This window comes from Mesoplodon bidens, assembly GCF_964165515.1.
Source record: "Mesoplodon bidens genome assembly, chromosome: 11".
NCBI classification, from domain to species: Eukaryota; Metazoa; Chordata; class Mammalia; order Artiodactyla; family Ziphiidae; genus Mesoplodon; species Mesoplodon bidens.
Genome location: NC_138167.1, coordinates 9,250,168 through 9,274,613, shown reverse-complemented (window position 1 = coordinate 9,274,613; position 24,446 = coordinate 9,250,168). Strand labels below are relative to the sequence as shown.

The following is a 24,446-nucleotide window of genomic DNA, read 5'->3' as shown; positions in this document are numbered from 1 at the left end:
GTTGTGGCTTGCGGGCTCTTGAGCGCAGGCTCAGTAGTTGTGGCACATGGGCTTAGTTGCTCCGCAGCATGTGGGATCTTCCCGGGCCAGGGTTCGAACCCGTGTCCCTTGCATTGGCGGGCAGATTCTTAACCACTGCGCCACCAGGGAAGCCCCCCTCTCCTGTTTTTGAAGAGGCTTGAGGATGGTCATCATGGGGCTACAAAGGCCTGGCACATTCTTTCCTTAATAAGAAAGCAAATCCAGAGTATTTTGTGCCTTTACCTCTCACTCAGCCCCCTTTGCTTGGTTGACAGGCCAGAGACAGAGGAGGAAAGAAAAGAGGGAAGGAAATACATGTTTCTTGAGTATCCACACTGTGATAGACAATATCCATGAAACGATATTGTTTTCTCTTCACAACAAACCTCACTGGGTTATGGCCTCTTTGGGAAGACTTGAATAGTCTAGAAGGATCCGAATCATCATTTGAAATTCCCCTTTTCAATACAAAGCTGGGCTAATGTGAGTGCGAAGTCATATGGGAAACAATCAACTAAATCTCTGTGGAATGTCAATATCCCTAATTCGGCAAGTCATTAATTCCTCTCCAACCTCTCCCCAGAAAACTGGGTTTTCTTTGTGATGAGAGCAGGCTCTTAGGCGGTCACTCCCTAACTCAGCTATAATCTCGTCAAGGTCATTCAGTTTCTGTGCATGGAGATTTCTTTCTTTCTTCTTCACCCAAAAGCGAGTTTCAATTGCCCTGCCCCACAAAGCCGTTTCTGGGATTAAGCAAATGATCATTGTTAGGTGCCCTTGTCTTTTCCGAGAGATATTATGAACCAATTCTGTCAAATTGGTTCTGGATTTATCCCCTCCTACCATTAAACCTCAGATGAAACCAGAAACTGCCTTTGAGGTCTCTTCCCTGTCTGACCCGGGCTGCCAAACCCCATTCTGAAGTTGCCACTTCTCTGTTTCCTGGAGCAAAACCTCAGGTCCGTGACCCTTCCCAGCTTCCCCCTCACCTTTGCCGCTCACCCCCAAAACTGGGGAACACACACTTGTCGTAGACGTAAGGAGGAGGAAAGACAGGTCAAGTCCACGCCCAGTGGGACTGAACCTTGAACTTCAGCTCCCACGTGAAGACGAGAGCTAGCCTGCGACTCTCCCCGTGTCCGGTGTCCACCGCTCACACTGCCACAGCAACAGTCCAAGAGCTGCCACCACACCTTTATTGCATCTCCAGTGAAGAACGGTGAGTAACTTATTTTACAAGGCACAATCCCCCGTGAGTGGACAATACCCACTTCCAGAACGCAGGGGGTGAACACGGTCTGAGGAGCGAGGGAATGGGAGAAGAATCAGTGCTTAGAGCACCAAGCAGAACTTAGAGCAACCCAGTGCACACATTCTCCTGGCAGAGAGAAACTGGGCTTGTCCATGCTGGTGAGGGCTGGAGGGAGATCTCCCGGTGAAGCACAGGGCAGGGAGGTGAGTCTGGGGACCAACGGTGAGTCTGGGAGTGAATTGGCGCTGGGGACCCTGGTTAGGCAGCATCACAGAGGTTAGCAATTTTCGGGTGACTTTTAGCCTCTGCCATCCGGGCATGAAGGGAGGTGTGGGTAAGTTGGCTTCCAGTGTAGATGTGGGTGGGGTGATCTGAGAGACAGGCCTTTGCTGGTTTGCTCAGGTTTGCAGCTCTGCTCTGAGCCAAGCGATTCTCACAGAATCAGCCCACAGTTGGAAAAGTTGGCTTCTGAGGCTGATTGAGCCAGTGTGTGGTCAGATGACCAGAGCCTGAGTCATGTGTAAGATGGCAGGGATGGTTAGCCTGAGTCATGTGTACGATGGCAGGGATGGTTAAGGGCCACCCTGAGTTGCCCGAGACTCCCACTCGAGAGAAGTAGCCTAACTATGGGACAAAGGAAACAACTACAGTGCTGCTGAGAACTGCGGTCCCGTCGGCCCTCATTAACCCCAGAACAGACGAATCACGGCTGAAGGCTGCAGGGAGGCGAGGTCTTCCTGTGATGTTCTGTACAGCTTCCTGGGAAGACTCAGGACTCAGCCCACATCCCATGAACTCCCCGCTGGCTCTGCTGACTTGCTGTGTTCATCCCACCCTTCGGGACATGTTAACTGACATCTTTCCTTCCTTCATAGTCACTGTAAGGGCTAACCCCACTCTGGGCCCGCGGAATGGAGAAATCCTTTGGGGAGTTCCGATTCTGAAAAGAAAACACCCATATTGTTCAACCCACTCCACTTCCCGGCCATTGCCACAGCACTCTGCACTCCAACCTGGGCAGGAGTCTAACTTTCCTTCCCTTCCTCTAAGCCCTCCCCTGCCCTGCACTCCAGTCTCCTGTCCCAATCCCATGAGGCAGATTACAGGAAAGTAGACCCGCGATCCTTTCTAGGAGGCATCTAGGGGCCATCAGAGTGGCATCATCTATTCCCAAAGGACAAATGCTCCTGGGGTGCTAACACTGCTGATGAAAAAGGAGAAAGAGCTCACTAACCTGCAGCGGGAAATGGGTGGAGTACAGGGCATAGAACGTGTCACCTGTCTCTTCAGTACCTGAAACAGACAATGCGGATTAGGTAAATGTCAGGGTTCTCTCCTTGACAGCCCCCACCTGTGCTCGCCCCAGTTGAGTTATTTATAAAGCATGATGCTTTATCCCTTTAATCCTCTGTCTCCCTGGTAGATGGTCAGTTTCATGTGGAGGAGACTGCGTCCTCAAGCCCAGGCACAGAGTCAGCCCAAAACTGGTTGAACAAATGAATAACTAGCCATGTATAATCACTAGGGAAATGCTTTCCAAAACCTCTCCAGAGCCCTCCTCATCCTAGGACCAGTCCAAAAGCACTTTTTTTTTTTTTTTTTTGCGGTACGCGGGCCTCTCACTGCTGTGGCCTCTTCCGTTGCGGAGCACAGGCTCCAGATGCACAGGCTCCGCGGCATGTGGGATCCTCCCGGACTGAGGCACGAACCCGTGTCCCCTGCATCGGCAGGCGGACTCTCAGCCACTGCGCCACCAGGGAAGCCCTCCAGAAGCACATCTGACACCAGTCTTTTCAGACATAGATCTGGCTGGAGGTGTACCTAGAGAGAATCTCACTGGAGATTTACCCACTTCCTTACCTGCCCAACCAGGGGGGGAAAAAGTCATGATTTTCTTTATGAAGGGATAGAACCTGCGAGTAATTGTTTTCTGTGTATTTAGGGGAAATCAGAGGGATTTTTTTTTTTTCCACTGCACCACGCAGCATGCGGGATGTTATTTCCCCAGCCAGGGATGGAAGCCATGCCCCTTGCAGTGGAAGTACCGAGTCCTAACCACTGGACCACCAGGGAAGTCCAAAATCAGAGGGATTTAAACTCAGGAACAGACGAGTAAACACATACGCTCATCATGAATACGATTTAGGGAACTCCCTGGCAGTCCACTGGCGCTTTCACTGTCATGGCCTGGGTTTGGTTCGATCCCTGGTTGGGAAACTAAGATCCCACATGCCGCAGGGCACGGCTAAATAAATAAATAAATACAATGTAAAGCAATCCATTTATTTCCCACCAAATTTACCTGTTCAGTTTACTCAATAAATACCTAAACACCTTCTGTCTGTAAGATATTGTGAGGAATAGAAGGATTAATCAGAATGACTCCTGCCCTGAGGGTGCCGCTGGACAGTCCGGAATATATGACAGCTACACAAATAACTATGCAATGAGACAGACTCTGATAAGGTCATCTCAAAGGTCTAGAGTTAGGCGGGCGGAGCAAAGACTGAGGGAGACTGGGCAATAGGGACTCTGCAAAAGGGCAAGAATACGGAGGGACGCGTCAGGCAGAGGACAGACGCTCTCTGAGCCCAGACACGCAGGCAGGAAACTGCAGGGACTTGGTTTGTTTGAACTGACAGACAGCTTCAGGGGTGGTGGGTTCGGGCTGTGAAAAGCCTCACCAAGGATTCAGGAAATGCAGTGGATGCTGGGGCGCCAGTGAGGCGTGTGGGCAGGAAGGGGTGGTGGCCAGAGAAGTATTTTAGGGAGGGGAGGCCGGCAGTGGCCAATGGGATGAAGAGAAAGAAGCATTAAAGGACGGAAGACTAGGGACTTCCCTGGTGGTCCAGTGGGTAAGACTCCGAGCTCCCAATGCAGGGGGCCTGGGTTCGATCCCCGGTCGGGGAACTGGATCCCGCATGCCACAACTAAAGATCCCACGTGCCGCAACTAAAGATCCCACGTGCCGCAACTAAGACCCTGCACAGCCTAAATTAATTAATTAATTAATAATAAGGGAAGGAAGACTAGTTAGGGACCAATAACACAGAGTCCAAGCATGAGGTGTCCACTGGGAATGCACAGGAGTGGGTGGGTGGTAAAATCTCCCCTCCGGCCCTCCCCCTCCCTTCTCTCTTCCCACGGCACAGGACCAGGGCTGCCGAGAGAACACCGGCAAGCTTTGCACTGAAGGCTTCAAGCGCAAAGAAATTTACTAGCCGGAGCTATGAACCTGGCCTTGGAGGTCCCTCACTCCTGTCCCATACCCACTCCCTTCCCCTGATTAGGCCCAGAGGCTGATGTAAACCCAAGAGACCAATAGTTTCTGGCTATCAGTGCAGCCTGGCTGCTCAGGACTCCAGACAAGAGCAAAATTCCCTCCTGTGGGCCCCAGATGGGCAGTAAAATGTATCTCTTCAGGCTACATCGAAATCCTCAGTAAATTTATGGAGATTCCCATGGGTTGATGATAAAAGAGCTTTCTCCCCACTCTGTGCTCTGTGGTCACTGCACGGCTGGGTTTTGTGCACTCAAATCTACAAAGGCTCCACATTTCTGGAAGGATTGCCTAGTTGACATTTATAAAGAACACTGTCTCACCCACTTGTCTCTGGGAATTTATCTAACCATTCTTTTTCCATTCCTTTGCTCCATCTTGTTTTGATTCAGAGAAATCTACATGGTATTGGGTAGAACATACTAGATAAAGACCACCAAGGCCAGCTTCTAGTTCTACTTGTCTCTAACTCACTGGATGAGTTTTTCTTCTTTTAATTTTTATTCATTTGTTTATTTTTTGGCTGCATTGGGTCTTTGTTGCTGCACGCAGGCTTTCTCTAGTTGCAGCGAGCGGGGGCTACTCTTCATTGCAGTGTGCAGACTTATTGCGGTGGCTTCTCTTGTTGCAGAGCATGGGCTCTAGGTGTGCGGGCATCAGTAGTTGTGGCTCGCGGGCTCTAGAGTGCAGGCTCAGTAGTTGTGACACACGGGCTTAGTTGCTCCGTGGCATGTGGGATCTTCCCAGACCAGGGCTCGAACCTGTGTCCCCTGCATGGGCAGGTGGATTCTTAACCACTGCACCACCAGGTAGGTCCCTCTAGCTGGATGATTTTAAGTAAGATCTGAGCCTTGGGGACCTTATCTGTTCTATCGGGAGTATGACCTGATAATCTTGCATGTTCCTTACAGTAATAATATCTTATGATTCTCCCCCATTTTCCCACAAGGGATTCTCTACCCAGCCAGGCTCTGTACCTTGAGTGATTCCCTCTTGAGAATAAGCTATGTTCTCCACACCATAGCTCTGCTTCATGAGCTGAGGTTTACAGAAAGCATCCTCCACAGGGTAATCCATGGGGTTCCGTTGCTTTGTGAGCAGCTGAAGCTCGGGTGCAATATAAGCCAACAGGAAGACCCAGCCATTGGCCACCAAGGCTGAACTGAGGATGGTGTCATCCCACTGGGGGCCAGGGGTAGGAACAAAGAGCAGGGTGATCCACGTCACCCAGATGGCAATGGAGAGGAGCGTAGTGAGGTAGATGTGGGCCCCGTGTCTCTTCCAGCCAGAGAAGGATCCCCGAAAGGTGAAAGAGGCCGTGAAGAGGGTCAGCATCATCAGGAACAAGACGTAGATGAGCAGCATGACGAAGTCCTCATTGCGCCGATGAGGAGAAAGCTCAGAGAAGATGTTGACGTTGGTCCTGTTCATGGTGAGGACCACATACTCGATGGCGATGACATCCTGCACCAGGCTGAAGGCCAGGGCCAGGCCCAGCATCGCCAGCATGGAGAGGGGCTGCCTCCCTTGGACCAGCTTCGTCAGGTTGAAGGCGTGAACCAGGAGGCAGGAGAAGCAGAGGGCAAAGAGGATGCCGAAGAGGAAGAAGCGTGTGGGCCCCGTGCTGCCGTCGAGGCTGATGATGAAGGCGAAGGGGAGGCCAAAGATCCCCAGCACACCCAGGAGAAAGAGGAACTGGGTGGGGAGCACTTTGCGCCTGTTGGAGTCCTGCACCTTACAGATGAAGACCAGGAGGGCGATCATGAAGGCCATTGAGGTCACAGCGCCCACTGCAGCCAAGGCCTCTAAGACGATGCCCCAGACTGCCTTCTTATCACAGAGCCTGTGGTACCTGGGGTCCAGGTCCGAGCGGCAACCATCAGGGGCAACTGTGCCCATTCTCGTCCTGCAAGAAAGCAAAGTTGCAGGTGGGGGTGAATCTCCCCACAAACTCAGGCACAGAGGACCAAAAACGATTCGGAAGCTATTTTCGTATATTTAGCCAGGGTTTTGCCCCTGAACTTACAACGTTAGATCAAGCTATTAGCTGTTCCCCACCTCTCATGGCAAATTCTAAAGGCTGATGAAGGGAAGAAACAATCTCAGACCTTCCTCCCTGCAATTTAACTATATTAATATTTACCCTGAAGCCAGAAGGCCCAGGGCTCTGATGAGGTGTTTTAGAGTCACATCTCAAAAAATATGTCACAAATAACTTGCCAGCGTTCCTGATATGTTTGGCTAGTGTTTCCTTAAGAACTGGTGAACATGGAAATATGTAACCATAAAGTTAACACTTTGGGAATTCCCTGGCAGTCCAGTGGTTAGCACTCAGGGCTCTCACGAGTGGGGTCCGGGTTGGATCCCTGGTCAGGCAACTAAGATCCCACAAGCAGGGCAGTGTGGCCAAAAAATTAAAAAAGTAAACACTTTAAACATAGTTTGTCTGTCTCCAGTTTTTTTCCACCTTGGGCCCAGCCTCAGATATTATTTGTAAGCATCCCATTCTCCCATGGACAAGAGGAGTTATCTGAACTGTAGATTTCTCTGCGGAAGGCCAGCCTTCCCCTCTCAGCCACTGGGTCCTCTTCTTCAGCTCTGAGGTCACTTATTATTTTCCCTTCTTAATTAAGGCTTGTAAGGATGGCTCTGCTAATCCAGAAAAGCAATGGAAGGGGTCTTCCCTGTCATAGGGTTGGCCACGCATTGCGGCTTCTTGGATCTTAATTCCCCAGCTAGGGATCGAACCCATGCCCTCGGCAATGAAAGTGTGGAGTCCTAACCACTGGACCGCCAGGGAATTCCCCATAGTGAGCTCTTAATTAGCTACCTGTTAGGAGGGATGGCCTGGATGACACGAAAACAGTGGGTGACCCAACAAAAAATATTACCAATAGCTAATGCTCATTTTTCCTATGAATCAGAAACCCTTCTAATCACTTCTCATATATATAGATTTATTAGTTTAATTTGATAGCAATCCTATAAGGTAAAAATGATTATCCCTATTTGACAGATGAGGAGACTGAGGCAGGGAGAGATCAAGTTACTTGCCCAACATCACACAGCCAGGAAATGGCAGATGCAGGATTTGAATCCAGTTTATCTGGCTCTAGTTGAGGATCCCTGGTCTTAACTACTATAGGTGCTACCTCTCCAGGGAGTTCTAATTGGCCTTAGAATGCAATCTGAGATATTCCCTCCACCTTCTTTCCCTCATCAGATGCCCCATAAACCAGCTACTTGTGGTCCTTATTCTACTCTCTTAGTTCAGCCCCACGAAGGATAGGTGCTCCCAGGTGACAGATGATCCACAAAGCAGGTAACCTACTCACCCACTCAGGGATAATCAGACGTTGACTTGAGGTAGTGCAGCTTACTGCCTATACATCTGTCCTTAATCTCCCAGATCTGCTGCCTTTTTTCCTTCCACAACCTCCATGTCAATTTTAGACCCAGCTGATTTCCCAAACCCCACGAAATCGAATTCCTAGGGATTCAGGGCACACATGGGAAGATGAGTTGGGAAATGGGAAGGGAAAGGAGTTTGTATATTTCCTCAAATGGATGATTCTCAAATTCCAAAGTCAGTGTCAGATAAGAGGTTGAAATTCAGGACCGCTGTGGTTTTAACAGCTTCTCAACAAAACTATAATTTTTTTCTGAACTATATTACTGTTTATAAGTTTCTATGGCACGATTCTTTTTGATTTGTTGTATACAATGTATGCATGTAATCCTTTTTTTTTTTTTGCTCTAGTTTTTCTTTTTCTGATAGGATTGCTCACTCAACAGAGAAATCTTTTGAATTGACTAGCAGACAAATATTGGGGGGGCGGGGAGCGGGGCCAGAGTTAAAAGAAGGGAAGGCTCATTGAGACCCCCTCCATAGAAAAGCACAAGTGAAAGCTCTTGGCCTCTCCTAGTGCCAAACTGGAAGAAAATGTTCATAAAGAAATCAGCAAGAAGAAGACAGCTAGGATTGAGAAGCAGGAAAAAGCAAAAAATATCCAGAGTCCTGCCTCTTTCCTTATAGCAGAAAAAACAGCTCAGAATTTCTGCACCACATACCCATAAATGTTTACAAACAAGATTTCTCGGGCCCTTCCCAGTACTGCAGGGGTGCTGTGATCAACCCAAGATGAAAAAGAACGCCCTCCCCTCCCCTTCCATCTTGTCTCTTCAAAACCAAATCACAAAATATGACACAAATGAACTTATCCATGAAACAGAAACAGACTCACAGACATAAAGAACAGACTTGTGGTTGCCAAGAGGGAGGGGGTGGGGGAGGGATGGATTGGGAGTTTGGGTTAGCTGATGTAAACTATTATATGTAAAATGGATAAACAAGGTCCTACTGCATAACACAGGGAACTATATTCAATATCCTGTAATAAATCACAATGGAAAAGAATTTTTTCAAAAAAGATCAAGGACTTGCCCAGTGGCACAGTGGTTAAGAATCTGCCTGCCAATGCAGGGGACACGGGTTCGAGCCCTCATCCGGGAAGATCCCACATGCCGTGGAGCAACTAAGCCTGTGTGCCACAACTACTGAGCCTGCGTTCTAGAGCCCACAAGCCACAACTACTGAAACCTGTGCACCTAGAGCCTGTGGTCCGCAACAAGAGAAGCCCGTGCACTGCAACGAAGACCCAACGCAGTCAAAAATAAATAAATAAATTTATTTTTTTAAAAAAAGATCAAATCACAAGACGGAGCACAGCGAGGTGGGACACATAATGAGCAATTGCTGGCTGACTCTGCAGAGCAAACAAGCAACCTCCTCCACGTAGACAGAATTCAAACACTTGCTTCCCTTAAAGATGCAAAATATGGATTTCCCTGGTGGTCCAGTGAGTAAGGCTCCACTCTCCCAATGCAGGGGTCCTGGGTTCAATCCCTGGTCGAGGAACTAGATCCCACATGCCACAACTAAGAGCCCACATGCAGCAACTAAGAGTTCCCATGCCACCAACGAAGATCCCACGTGCTGCAACTAAGACCCGGCTCAGCCAAAATAAATAAATAAATTTTAAAATAATAATAATAAATAAATAAAGATGCAAAATCATCTCTTCAGTTCAATGAGATAGTTGTGTCCCAGCATTGTTTTATTCCCATAGCCATTAGGAAAAAATTATATATATGTATATGCCATATAACACATACATACATATATGAATGACTTATGTAGATGTAAGAATTTTGTATGTGTGGTGTGTTCAAATAAAATAAATAACTTAAATAATTGATGGCTTAAATCCATCTTCCATACTTTGTAATGAAATTTGCCTCTCCAAGCTTAACTTTTTTTTTTTTTTGGCCACGCTGGGTGGCATGCAGAATCTTAGTTCCCCGACCAGTGATCGAACTCATGTACCCTGGAGGGGAAGCACGAAGTCTGAACCACTGGACCCCCAGGGAAGTCCCTGCAAGCTTCACTTTGCAATATAGCCATTCATTCAACCAGCACCACTATGTGTCAATCATGTCCATCACTCTTCTAGATGCTCAATGGTAAAGGGGAAAACAGACATCAGACATGATCCTAGCTGTAGAAGAAATGGACAGATGGACATAATCTGCCACCACTGCCACGACCTTCCTGTGGCCTTCCCTGGCCAGGGGTCTGTTACCTGCAGTCCACTCCAGGGAAATGACACCCTGGTCATCCCAACTGCATGCAGAGCACAGAACAAAGAGTGGGTTACGTTCCACCTCCCCAGGGCAGTGCAGAATGAGACACAGGAGGAAAAAGAAAGGTAAATGCACTTCAGATACAGGCAACCCCTGAAATACAAGGCCCCCCAAAGCCTGATACACTTCGCCCTGGGTGGAACCGGACAGGGAGGGGGGACGCGTCCCCTTGTCTATGTTGAGGATGCAGAAGAGGAAGAGCTGGGTCTAATTTAAGGGCAGCGTCACAGGGGAAGGGACCAGGCTCCAGCATTCTCTTCACTCCCCACCTCCCCACCTCACTCCCTCTCAGATTAATCATAAGGGTAGTGTCCAGCTGGAAAGGTATTTCTCTCACCTCCCTGCCCCTCCCTGGAAACTGCTCCTTCCCCACCCCTCAGGGCAGTGCTGTTTGTTGACAGGTAGTTGTTATCATAATTACCTGATAATTACAAAGGACTCTGAACCTGATGACTGTCAGTCTTGAGAGATTGATGAGGTTTTCACCTACAGGAAGGTTCTGGTGCTGCACAGAGGGATGGTAGGGCAGAGACTTCCTGCTCCCAACTTGGACCTCTAGGCCCCTCCCATCTGTGCAGCTGTGCCAGAAGTGTTGTGTCTTGCGACCTCCTGGTGCCCACAGACCAGGGTCCGACACTGTAAGCACATAAGGTAAGTGGTCCCTGGAGAAAGAGAACCAGGCATGGCTTTCTTGACATAAGAGATGCCATTTTTTTTTTTTTTTTTTTTTTTTTGCGGTATGCGGGCCTCTCACTGTTGTGGCCTCTCCCGTTGCGGAGCACAGGCTCCGGACGCGCAGGCTCAGCGGCCATGGCTCACGGGCCCAGCCGCTCCGCGGCATGTGGGATCCTCCCAGACCAGGGCACGAACCCGTATCCCCTGCATTGGCAGGCGGACTCCCAACCACTGCGCCACCAGGGAGGCCCAAGAGATGCCATTTTTGACTAAGTTGTTTTGTGATCTAAGCCTGGTCACAGTGCTTGCCCATGAACAGGTCTCAGAAATTAATGATCTTTTTTTTTTTAAGATTTTTTTTGATGTGGACCATTTTTTAAAAGTCTTTATTGAATTTGTTACAATATTGCTTCTGTTTTACATTTTGGTTTTTTGGCCAGGAGGCATGTGGGATCTTAGCTCCCTGACCAGGTATCAAACCCGCACCCACTGCATTGGAAGACGAAGTCTTAACCACTGGACCACCAGGGAAGTCCCAGCAATTAGTGATCTTAAGGGAACAAAAGAATGCAGAAATAAGCAACTGTGATCAGGCAAGAGAAGTACCAACAGCAAAGATAATAGATCAGTTGTAAAGACTCCCAGTTCTGCTCAAAGATTAGCCTGAAGCGCTCAACCACCAGATCAACTGGAGTCTAAGGGGTGATGGTGTTGACCTTTTCTGACCCTCATGACTGCAGTCAACAAAAGCTTGGACTCTGTGGATGCCCAAGCCCCTTCATGAATATGCATGGAGCCTTAGCTCAAAACTTCCCCAATTTTGCCATTTGGGGAGACACTGCTTTGGGAAAGATCCCCGGTGTCCTTACTTGCTACAAGTAATAATAAATCCTTCCTTCTCCTGATCTTTGGCTTTGTTGTGTCTTTTGGCTCAACACTCACCAAGAAGTGAATCCAGTTTTCCAAGTAACACCACGAGCAATTGACAGTGGGTATGTAGAGAAGAACCCCGCTTCCCCCAATTTCACCTCCACCTCCCACCCCCAATCATGCAAGGGAGATGGAGAAACAGTCCCTGAATTACCTTTAAAATGCTTTTTTTAAACTAAAAATAGAAATACCATATGACCCAGCAATCCCAATAGTGGGCATATACCCTGAGAAAACCATAATTCAGAAAGAGTCATGTACCACAACGTTCATTGCAGCACTATTTACAATAGCCAGGACATGGAAGCAACCTAAATGTCCATCGACAGATGAATGGGTAAAGAAGATGTGGCACATATATACAATGGAATATTACTCAGCCATAAAAAGAAACGAAGTTGAGCTATTTGTAATGAGGTGGATAGACCTAGAGTCTGTCATACAGAGTGAAGTAAGTCAGAAAGAGAAAGACAAATACCGTATGCTAACACATATATATGGAATTTAAGAAAACAAAATGTCATGAAGAACCTAGGGGCAAGACAGGAATAAAGACACAGACCTACTAGAGAATGGACTTGAGGATATGGGGAGGGGGAAGTGTAAGCTGTGACAAAGCAAGAGAGTGGCATGGACATATATACACTGCCAAACGTAAGGTAGATAGCTAATGGGAAGCAGCTGCATAACACAAGGAGATCAGCTCCGTGTTTTGTGACCACCTAGAGGGGTGGGATAGGGAGGGTGGGAGGGAGACGCAAGAGGGAGGAGATATGGGGATATATGTATATGTATAGCTGATTCACTTTGTTATAAAGCAGAAACTAACACACCATTGTAAAGCAATTATACTCCAATAAAGATGTTAAAAAAAAAAGAATAGGGCTTCCCTGGTGGCGCAGTGGTTGAGAGTCCGCCTGCCGATGCACGAGACACGGGTTCGTGCCCCGGTCCGGGAAGATCCCACATGCTGCGGAGCGGCTGGGCCCGTGAGCCATGGCCGCTGGGCCTGCGCGTCCGGAGCCTGTGCTCCGCAACGGGAGAGGCCACAACAGTGAGAGGCCCGCGTACCGCAAAAAAAATAAAAATAAAAATAAATAAAAAATTAACGATGACCCTTTAATATCAAATATCCAGTTAGGGTTCATAGTTCTCAATTCTCTCAAACGTCTTTTTTTTAAACTTCTGAGTAAGTAATTTTCTAGCTGAGTGACTAATTTTTTTGGAATTATCCTTCCTAATTCACCCTCTTCACCCCTTCCCCAGCATGACAGCGATTTCGCAACGGGTCTGAAGTGTCCTAAGCACTTTGAAATTTGTCAGAGAGAAATCAAACTCACCAAACGCACTCACAAGCAGGTCTGCACTAAGGAGGCGCTGGGTCACATAGGGAATGGCCCAGATGAGCCAGCAGGAAGGTGGCTGGGGACAAAGGACAGGGCTCTGAGAAGCTGAGGTCTTCTAGCAAGCAGGGTTTGAGGAAGAAAAGGGAAGCACCAGCATTTAGGATTAGAAACCGCCAGGAGCTAAAGCAACAGCCTCCGAGAAGAACCTAAGGGCTGGAGCAGATGGAGAAAATGAAATGGAACTGGTGGGCACGGGGACATCGTATGACCAGAGTCATAACCAGGTTGTGGTCCGGTTATGTCTGCTCATAACCAGAGTCAAGGGCAGACAGGCCTACGGGAATCCCCTGGTGGTCCAATGCTTAGGACTCCGCGCCCTCACTGCCGTGGCCCGGGTTCAATCCCTGGTCGAGGAACTAAGATCCCACAAGTTGCGAGGCACAGCAAAGACAAAAAAGGGCAGAGAGACCTAGGGTCCAACCCGGAAAGGACTTGCTCCTACAAAGACCAAACGGGGGCAGCCCTGGCCGCGGCTGGGCTCCTGTCTAAGTGACCCCAGGTGTCTTCTGGTAGCGTGGATCCTGAGCAAGCAGAGCAGGTAAGCAGAGGGAGTTACTGGAATCCAGTCATTCACTCCCACTCACTTCCCTGATTGACTAAATCCTGCACTCTGGAGGGAGACGGTGAGGGTTTCAGCGTGTGCAGCCTCTGGCCTGAGACACGAGAAAGGACTTTGAGTCATGAGGGTGAGACCCTCTTCACTTATTACAGAAGCTGAGCCAACTACCGCCGTCCAATAATCCACCAACACCCACAACCAAGACCGACCCTGACATCCCTCAGCACTGCCTTAAACCCTTTTCAGGTGAGCCAAGGCATGACAGGTTAAAAAAACAAAAACGCAGGAGGGAGGGAAGGGAGAGAGAAAGGAGGAAGAAGAACCAGAAGCCGGGGCTGAGGGGGAGGGGAGGACGGGGAAGGAGGGGGTCGCGGCGCTCAATTCCCAGCCCTGTGACTCCGCCCCTTTAGGAAAGGGGTTTCAGCGGCCTCTGTGTGCGGACACCGGCTCCTGGAACCCCGATCCTCTCCAAAGCGGGGCTGGGTGCTGCACGAGGGGGTCTGAGCCCATGTCCAGTTCCTCTGTTCACCCCTCTGGGGAACTCCTTGTAGATAATTTCCAAATCACTTTCCCCCTCCCCCTCATCCTCCTTCCTGCCCCGTTTCCTGTCATTAAAAGAATATGTGAATATTACTCAGCCATAAAAGGAAACGAAATTGAGCTATTTGAAATGAGGTGGATAGACCTAGAGTCTGTCATACAGAGTGAAGTAAGTCAGAAAGAGAAAGACAAATACTGTATGCTAACACATATATATGGAATTTAAGAAAAAAAAATGTCATGAAGAACCTAGGGGTAAGACGGGAATAAAGACACAGACCTACTAGAGAATGGACTTGAGGATATGGGGAGCGGGAAGGGTAAGCTGTGACAAAAGCGAGAGAGTGGCGTGGACATATATACACTACCAAACGTAAAATAGATAGCTAGTGGGAAGCAGCCGCATAGCACAGGGAGATCAGCTCGGTGCTTTGAGACCACCTAGAGGGGTGGGATAGGGAGGGTGGGAGGGAGACGCAAGAGGGAGGAGATTATGGGGATATGTGTATATGTATAGCTGATTCACTTTGTTATAAAGCAGAAACTAACACACCATTGTAAAGCAATTATACTCCAATAAAGATGTTAAAAAAAAAAAAAAAAGAATATATGCCGCAAACTCCTAACCAAACCCCAGACCAGGGCTGGAGGTGAGGTTGAAGGGTCTCAGTACGAGCTGGACTCAAGACGCAGGGTGAACGCTCACCTGCCAGACAGAGCCACAGGGGTGCTAGAGCAGGACTGGCCCTAGACTGGCCTTGACACACGGCATTGACTGGGATGCAGGGACAAATGCCAGCATGTGAAGGGTCTCTCAGCTTCTCCTTTGCAACCTCTGAGACTCCTCTTTCCCCAGAGAGGTGGGGAGGTGTCTGGAGTTACTTATGTCCAGACCTAGTAGGTTGCCAAGCTGACTGTTTGCGGCCCACCCCAGATTATCTGAGCAGGAATTACCCGCAACCCTGAATCTTGCCCAGAGCTGATCTTATGTTCCTCCTTATGAGATCTGTCTCCTTCTGTCGTCTAAAAAGAAGAAGACGATACATGTATAACTGATTCACTTTGCTGTACACCTGAAACTAACACAACATTGTAAATCAACTATATCCAATAAAAAATATTTTTAATAAAAATAAAATAAAAAGAAGAGGACGATCCTCACCTCTTAGGACAACTGCCTGGGGAATGAGATCAAATAACTCAAATGTCTGTCAAAGCTGGGCCTTCACACCATCCCAAGCCAGGCAAATTGGCAATTTCCTAGCATTTTAATTTTCTCTCTATTCTTGGAATTGCCACATTCAATCAGTAGTAATAACAATAGTCACAATATAAGTATGATTAACACTAATGACAACCACTGTCACATACTGAGTCCTCTTATGAGCCAGGCTCGATGCTGGGTGTTTCTGTTTTTCTATGTGTGTTCACTCATTTACATGCTTTTACATCTATTTTCTTATTTAATATTCCTACAACCCATTTTATTCATGGTAAGACTGACTCTTGGAGAGATGAAGTTACACATCCAGTGTGAATTAGTTAGGAAGAATATCCCTTTATGAGTAGTCTTAATTAGAATTTAATCTTTTGTTTCATCTCTAAATCACTATTATGCTCTCTGAAGCCTTTCTCCCTGACTCCAGCTTCACTCTATTTTTTTTTTTTTTTGAAATTGAAGTATAGTTGATTTACAGTGCTGTGTTAGGTCCTGGTGTACAGCAAAGTGATTCAGTTATACATATGTATATATTCTTTTTCATATTCTTTTCCATTATGGTTTATTACAGTATATTGAATATAGTTCCCTGTGCTATACAATAGGACCTTGTTGTTTATCCATTCTCTGTATAATAGTTTGCATCTGCTAACCTCAAACTCCCAATCCATCCCTCCCTTACACCTCTCCCCTTGGCAACCACAAGTCTGTTCAAGCCTCTCTCTATTTAAACCACATCCAAGAAGTCTCCAAAATAAGCAATCCTGAATTTGGTCAATCTCCCTGCATTTGCTGTGTTAAGTGTACAAATCATGCAGACCCGCAGACAGAAAGTGTGGCCGCTGCCTCTAGGAGCACCAACAGAGTCACACTGACATACAAATTAGGGTTGCAGAGTGTGCAGGGAATGCTGAGGGTACACGGAAAACAGTGACCCACTCTACCTAAAGAGGAAAAAAAAAAAAAAGGCTTTAGAGACGAGACCAGGGGGAGATGAGGCCTGAAAGATGGGCAGGGAATGGTGGGAGATTTTAAGAAGGTAGAACCAAATGGAACTTAGAAATACAGGCTCGTGAGGAGAGATATCCAGTTTAACTTTGTTAAATCTAAGATGAACTGGGAGGACTTCCCTGTCAGTTCAGTGGTTAAGACTCCACGCTTCCACCACAGGGAGCACAGGTTCGATCCCTGGTCGGGGAACTAAGATCTTTTTTTTATTGGAGTATAGTTGATTTACAATGTTGGGTTAGTTTCAGGTGTACAGCTAAGTGATTCAGTTATACATATACATATATTCATTCTTTTTTAGATTCTTTTCTCATATAGGTTATCACAGAGTACTGAGTAGAACTCCCTGTGCTATACAATAGGTCCTTGTTGGTGATCTATCTCATATATAGTGAGGGGTGTGTGTGTGTTCATGCCAGATTATGCCCTCTTTTTACAGTGGAGGAAACAGAGGAACAGAGACATTAAATAACTTGCCCAAGATCACCTGGCTCTTAGAAGCCAGGCTCCTGGGAGTTCCCTGGTGGCCCAGTGGTTAGGACTCAGCACTCTAACCACCACAGCCCGGGTTCAATCCCTGGTCAGGGAACTGAGATCCTGCAAGCTGAGTGGCGCAGCCAAAAAAAATTTTAAACAAAAAATAAATAAAAGCCAGGCTCCACGACACCAGATTGTGCTGACCCTGCGTGCTTGAACATGTGAGTCTGAGGCTCAGGAGAGGTTTGGGCTATGAGCACAGATGGGGGGTCACGGGCTCATAGCAGGTATCGGAAGGCTTTGGAGGAGACCAGATCACACAGGGAGCATGCACGGCAGCAAGAGAGCCAAGGACAGAACCCTGGGACACCGTCTCATGGAAGCAGGAGTCAGCAAAGGTTGTTCAAAAGAAATTGCCAGGGTTAGTACAAGAAATAAGCCCGGCTTCCTAGAAGTCAAGGAGCAGTTTCCCAAAGAGTGGTTGATGGAGTTAAATGCTACAAGGGCAGCAAAGAAGAGAAGGCATGGGAAGGAATCTTTGGGTTTAGCAATTTAAAAGCATATCAAAAGAAAAATAAATAAATAATTAAAAGCATATCAGTTCCTTTTTGTCTGTTATAACAGATTCAGCCTCAATGTAAGTTTCAAGGCTTTTCTCCAACTGGTCCTCTCACCCACATTTTCCTGGTTTCCGAACTCCCCTCCCCACATCTATGCAAGGTAAGCAAAACTTCCAAGAGTATTTTCTATCTGGAAGGGAACTGGGGCTCATCTAAGACCCTCTCTTACAAAATCGCTCTTTGCCTCATCACGTGCATTATTCTCTTTGCCAGAAAGACCCTTCTCCTACTCACAGTTCATGTACCATGTTTCTTAGAAACTTGACCCAAAACTTACCTCTACCTTGAGGGTTTTTAAATTATTAGTCCCATCTCATTCTAAATTTGTAGATCTCTTCATAGTTTTTACAATTAAGTATTTCTCGGTGCTCAAGTTTTTCCATATATATGTCATATATTATACATTAATATCAGTGCTAACTCGCCTATCAGATAACAAGCTTCTTAAGGAAATAGAGCAAGTCTTCTATTTGTTGGTATCTCCCTATGTGCTCTGCACAGTGGTTGTTGAGCAAATGTTTTGGAGTAACACTGAGTGTGAATGTAACTCAAAACAAGTTATTCATTAGCAAGTATGAGTAATGGGGAGGAAGAATTTGGGGAGCTGAATATGTGCTGATGCTAATGCTTATATTTTTATATAGGCTGAGCTCTAAGATAAGGCTGGAGTCCCACAGAAATTTCTCTGCCCTAGGTGAAGGATTAGCTGTAAATGGAAGGTGTCTACAGGGAAATCTCCAGAATCCCCTCTTCTGGGTAAGCCATCCGTATTCTGATGACATAAAAGTGATGCATCATGGCAACAGCTTATGAATAACATCTGAATAACATCACTGAGTTGAATTTCTATGTAGTAACTGGGAGAAAATAAATCATCATTCCACCACAGGCAGATATAAACAAGTATAACAGCAGTGTTCATCCCAATTTATTCACTTTTGGAGGTATTACCATCTTCCTCTGTTCTAAACAATGCATGTGAACTTTAGATAAATTACTGAAATATAAAATAAAATACTGGAAGTCCCCTTTTTAAACTTAAGATTTTGAATGAAACTACTAAATCTCTCAGGTCCAGAATTTTAAGATATGAAATTTCCAGGAAATAGGTGGATAAAGTGAAGGCCTCTACTGGTATGCCGCCTCAAAGCTCTCAAAGACACCTTCTTTCAAGTATTTTATTTCAACATATGAAGGTAACATATTTATGTTCCCAAGCTAAACTTATCTCTCCTTACAAGCCTTTATTTCTAAACCCTGAGAATGGTACTACCATACACTCAGTATATCTAAAAATACAATATAGCCATTCTAATGTGGGAGAAGATAGAGAGAGCAGACCACATGGCCAAAAATTAGGTGACAATAGCAAGCAACTATTATTACAATAAATGTAAATGGTAATTTATTATTTTGAAAAGACTAAATCAAACCATATTATACCTATAAGAACCTCACCTAAAACAACGAGATTCAGAAAAGTTGAAAGCAAAAGAAAGGAAAAAATGAAAATAAGTGCAAAAAAAAGCAACAATAACAGATATGTTTATTTAGCAAGTATTATGTATCAGGTACAAAGTTAAATAATAGCTTGCTCAAGGTAAGAAAATTAAGTAAGACTTGAGTTATTAATATCACAAAGTTTAGTCAAGACTAAAAGCTATTATATTAACCTCAAATCTTTTTAAATAATAATTAAGAATACTCCACACTGAAGATGCAACCATCATAAACTTTTATGCACTGAATAATATAGCACCAAAATACCTAAAACAAAAGCTACCAGAAATACAAGGAGAAATCAAAAGAAATACTATAGTTACAGAAACTTTAATACTTCTTTATCAGTCTTCAGCAGATGAAATAGAAAAAGCAAATAGTAATATGGTAAATTTTTATAAATGTTCTATGGATCCTTTAATATGCCCTATCTTCATATTTTATTAGATCTCTACTATTAATCATGTAATTCAGATCCTCTATATCTGTGATCAGCAAACATTTTTTGTAAAGGACCAGCTAATAAGGAACTTAGAAAATGGCTTTGCAGGCCATTTGTTTGCAGCTGAGAGCAGTCATAGATGATACATAGACAATGAGCATAACTGAGTTCCAATAAAACTTTATTTACAAAAACAGACTGTGGGAAGTGTTTAGCCAGGAATGTAGTTTACCAGCCCTCTCTATGTGATTCCTTTTATTGAAGTGGTCATGGAATGTTTATAAAAACAGCATATTCTAGACCACACCAAAAAAAAAGTCTGAAATAAGAAATGTACAGGAATGTACATAATGCACAGAAATGTATATAATCTGACCACAGGCAATAAAAATAGGAATATAAGTAGAAGCAAAAACACCAAACTACTCAGAAAATTTGAGACTCCTCAAGCAAAATTATTATTCGATTCATTGTTTTTAAAGGCCCTATCATACCAACACATCATTTCCTACCCATTTCCTCAGCTCAGTCTGTGGATTTTTAAATAGCAGTGGACCTGAAGACAAACCCCCAGAATGAGAATAAAATCACAGTCAAAACTTCTTCACACCCTCTTGCCTGCAATTCCCACTAAGGAGTGGAATACAAAGAAGCAGACTCCAATGAGGACACCCAAAGAGACACATACAGATAGAGAAGGGCTAGAATCTCAGCCCTGGGAAGGAGCTGGGGGCCTTTCCAAGACCTCTAAGGAGGAACTCAAGGCCCAGCCCAGGCCTCCTCACAGCTACATGGCCTGCAGAGCTGGGATGAGAAATCAGGCTTCCTGACTCAAGGCTAAGAGCACTTCCCAGGAATGTTAGCTCGTTCTGAGTTCTGCTCATTCCCATCTGCCCTTGGAGCACCCACCTACCTCTCTCCACACCCCAGAGCAGCCTCCTTCCTGGGTGACACCTCTGCTGACCCTCCTTCCCCCACCCCCCTCCCATTTCTTCCCTCTCCTAGGAGAAGCCAGCACACAGACCAGAGGGCGGAGTTCTGGACCCCCATCCTCACCCCCCCCCCAGGCCCCTCGTATCTGAAGTGGCCCAAGTATTCCCTTTCAGGAATGAGCTCACAGGCCTGGCTGATTCAACCAAACCCTTCAACAGGTGTGGCGTTTACAAAACCCTCAGAGGCAAAAATCAGTCTGGAAAGAAGTCAGGAATGGAAAGTCCTTCAAATTCCTTGAACCGGAGCTGCTTCTCCTTCCTTCCCGCATGGATGTTTAAGGGACCATCTTGGACAGTTTGGGCTCATTCCCGAGTCCCATCTGGTTGGTGCCTGAAGGTGGGCTATTACTGGACATTCAAATGGACATTCAACCCAGGGATCCAGAGCAACGCAAGGGACAGCAGAGGAGGGAATGCTGCAGAGCGGAGGGCCACACTCACGTCAAGAGAAGGGATGGCTTCTAGAATCTACTTCCCAAAATTCAGAAAGGCACACTTGTCGTGGAAAGACAAAATAAATGGACACTTCACAGTACCTGGGTAAAGTAGCAGGGCTCACCATCTCCTTCTTCCGGCCCACCCACGCAATCCCCTGCCATTCCTCTACGATCTTCCTCCTCCTTTTCTCTTCCCCTGGACTGACCCCAGAACTGCTCACCTGCCTGGCCAGGATTCCACCTACTCAGTTTGTTCAGTGTGTCTGAGCAGAAACTATTTATCCTGATTATCTTTTTGCTCTCTGCCTCTTAGCCTGGGAAGCCCGGGAAGGGGGTGTGGGATCTGAATTGAATTAAACTACAGGAATTCCTTTCCTGGGATTGTTTTTTGCTCCGAGCCAGCTGCAGTCCATTACCAGGGTTTCTTTCCTCTTGTATCCGCCCCCCTCTCCCAGCGCCGCTCTCCCCACCGCGCGTCCCCCCCGAAGGATTTCAGTCCCGAGGCCGGGCGCGCACTGTGCTCAGTGCGCCTCACTTACCCTGGTACCTTGGCTTTGGCGAGTGAACTTGGCGCTGCTTCCCGCGCACAGAGGCAGCACAGGAGTCCCTCGGTGGTGCTAGCGGAGCCCGCGGGCAGCAATCCCGCCCTCCCGGCGCGGAGCAGTTATAAAGGCGGCTGTCGCCGGAGGGAGGAGGGAGAGAGCGGGTGAGCAGACACACAAGGGGCGGGGGAGGGTCAGGGTGGGGTGGGGTAGAGGACACGCCTATTCCAGTTCCACGGCACCGCGTGCTGTTATGAAAATAAAGTCCCCGTGCCAGGGAATGAGCCAAAAGCCTCCTGACGTCAGCGGCACAGCCACCCTTGAAATAGGTGGTGGTGGTGATGGGAGGGGGCACCCAAGGCACCCATCCCGCCCCGACCCGGCGCATCAGCAGCTCAGGACGTCCCAGGACGGTGGGGGGGGGGGTAAAGAAAGGAGTCAGAGGGGACTGCTCAGTATCCGTCCTGCCAGCTGTCACCCCAAGGAGGGAGTCACACCTGCCCTTGCTCCGGGCACTCCTGTGCGCCCAGGGTAAGGGCTAGACAGCTCGCAGCGCCTGAGTGACTCCTGGGTCCTGGGGCCCCTGGGAAGCTAGGCCTGGGACAGGAGGAGCTGGTCACCCTCTCGGATCTCCTCAGCCAAGGCAGGTGAAGCCAAGGAAAAGCCTCCTTCCTGGGCCCAGAGTCAGCTCTGCAATTCCGCCGGTCAGAGCTGTCCCCAGACGGGCACCGTGAAGGCTGCCCCAGTGCGGAGAGATGGGGAGATGTTTCCCTCTCTACTTTCCTACCTCTCTTAAAGCCTTGACGACGCAGGTGGAGGAGAATGTGGATGCCAGATAAAATTATGAAATAAAGGAATTTGCCTTTGGTGTCTGGCGCCCCCTCCCTCCGCTGCCCACTCCTTGGCCATGATCAAGCCAGTCCCACTGAAACCTGCCTTTACTGACTTGTCAGACAATCCCTGAGCGGCTGCCTCCTGGGTGCCGGCCTCAGGCAAGGCTCTACCCCACTGCCTGGCAGGAGGGCGCTCTGCGCTTTTAAGGTGCTGCTTAGTTAGCACACTGGTCAGCTACCTGGGATACTGTGCATATAATGAACGGGGAGGCCTAGGGCTCCCCGGCTTTCTCCCCACGTCTCCTCACACCCCAAGCTTCCAGTCTTTTTAAAGGTGACTTTTTGGAGACAGTGCCTCCACCTTTGTTAGGTTTTTATTTCTCTCTCTCAAGAAACCACAGCCAACGTCTTGAGTCCTGGAGCACTTCCCTTGAGGCCTGCAGCTCAAGTCCACGGGCTCCTCTCCCAGGCTCCTAGGCGTGCGTGTGCGTGTGTTTGTGTGTGTGTGTGTGTGTGTGTGTGTGTGAGATTGTCACGGACTGGAAATGACAGTGCTTTTCAGTGTGTGCCATCTGCTAAATCAGGTCTCCTCTCCTGACCACAGTTTTCTCATCTGTTGAAGGAGGAAGTTGAACTAGTTCAGCTTTGTCCCATAGGTATGTCAATCAAGCCACGGAGGTCAGCCACATGTGTAATTTAAACTTTCTAGCAGCCACATTAAAAGAAATAAAAAGAAACAGGAGGAATTAATTTTAATGATGTATTTTATGTAACCCAAGAGACCCCAGACATTATCATTTCAACAAGTAATCAATATTTTTAAAAGTATTAGTGAGCTACTTTACATTCTTTTTTTTCCAAACTACATCCTCAAATGCCCAGTATGTGTTTTATGCTTCCAGCCCTGACCAGATAGGACCAGCCACAGTTCAAGTGCTCAAAAGCCCTGGACCAGCCGTTTCTAAGGGCTCTTCGGGCACTGGCATTTTAGGGGTCTGGATCACCAAGGCTAGGGTGAGGTTCATGACATCAAGAAAATGATGTCAGGGCTTCCCTGGGGGCGCAGTGGTTGAGAGTCCGCCTGCCGATGCAGGGCACACGGGTTCATGCCCCGGTCCGGGAAGATCCCACATGCCGCGGAGCGGCTGGGCCCGTGAGCCATGGCCGCTGAGCCTGCACGTCCGCATCCCCCTACCTCCAACATCCACAAGAAACTCGGAGAAACCTAATGAGAAAGAGGTGTGTGTGTTTTGTTTTTCCTATTGCTGCTCCTTCCCTAGTGCCGGCTGGCTGGATGGCTGGCGGGTCCAGGGCTGCGTGCAGGACAGCTTTGTGGGGATGCCTGTTTTGAAGCCCTGCCCTCGGTCGCCTGTGCCCATTAGTCTCCGCCTTTCTGTTGACTTCAGGTTTCCCACCGTGTCCTCTTAACACTCTCCCTTCTACCCTCCTTTTAACCTGCTTTCCTCCTCCCATCCCTTTATCAATAGCCAGCCCAGCGCCAAGCCAGGACTGGGGTGAGGCACTCAGGGCACAGAATTTAAGGTGACACTAACACAGCCCTAAGGGCGGGTGCCCTCTTAAAATCTGAGCCCTGGGTGCCTTGCGCTGCCCCAGAATCCTTGCGGGTCCAGCTGTCTGAGAGGTGGGGTAGGGCTGGGTGGTAGGCTGAGGAGGGCCGGGTAGCTGAGTAATCGTGAGACGCCCCCAAGGAAGGCAGGGAGGGACCCAGAAGCTGAAATAATTCATTTGCTGATGGTCCAGAGAACAAGGTTGAGGCCCTTGGAAATCAGTGGGAGAAAGACCATAAGGGGAGTCTGGAGACCCAGGTACAATCCAACTCAAGTTCTCCTCCTCTGAGTGTTACCTGGCTTCGAGTGACAGGTGGCATTGTTGAGGGACACAGAAGGGAAGCTCAAGTGACTGGAAATGAGGAGAGAGAGGCTCACAATAAGGGCGCTTGTTCCAGAGGCTGGAGGGCACCTTCATTCAGCTGCAAGGCCGGCAGAGGTC

The 24,446-nt window shown here is 47.6% G+C and overlaps 1 protein-coding gene across 1 annotated transcript; it reads right to left on the bottom strand.

Moving 5' to 3' along the window:
- Positions 1 to 1,203: 1,203 nt before the first annotated feature.
- On the bottom strand, positions 1,204 to 21,747 carry GPRC5A (G protein-coupled receptor class C group 5 member A). The gene is made up of 4 exons (XM_081249181.1): positions 21,601 to 21,747; positions 5,531 to 6,459; positions 2,508 to 2,566; positions 1,204 to 2,213 (listed from the first exon to the last, which is right to left on the bottom strand). Exons 2-4 carry the CDS (start codon positions 6,450 to 6,452, stop codon positions 2,121 to 2,123), a joined length of 1,074 nt encoding a protein of 357 aa, XP_081105307.1. The 5' UTR covers positions 6,453 to 6,459; positions 21,601 to 21,747; the 3' UTR covers positions 1,204 to 2,120.
- Positions 21,748 to 24,446: the final 2,699 nt, after the last annotated feature.

Excerpts from the sequence above, each read along its gene's own strand:
- GPRC5A (XM_081249181.1), bottom strand. The coding sequence starts at position 6,452 with ATGGGCACAGTTGCCCCTGATGGTTGCCGCTCGGACCTGGACCCCAGG. Across the intron at positions 2,567-5,530 it reads TCAAGAGGGAATCACTCAAG|GTACTGAAGAGACAGGTGAC; the intron begins GTACAGAGCCTG and ends TGTCTGTTTCAG. Across the intron at positions 2,214-2,507 it reads CCACCCATTTCCCGCTGCAG|AATCGGAACTCCCCAAAGGA; the intron begins GTTAGTGAGCTC and ends TTTTCTTTTCAG.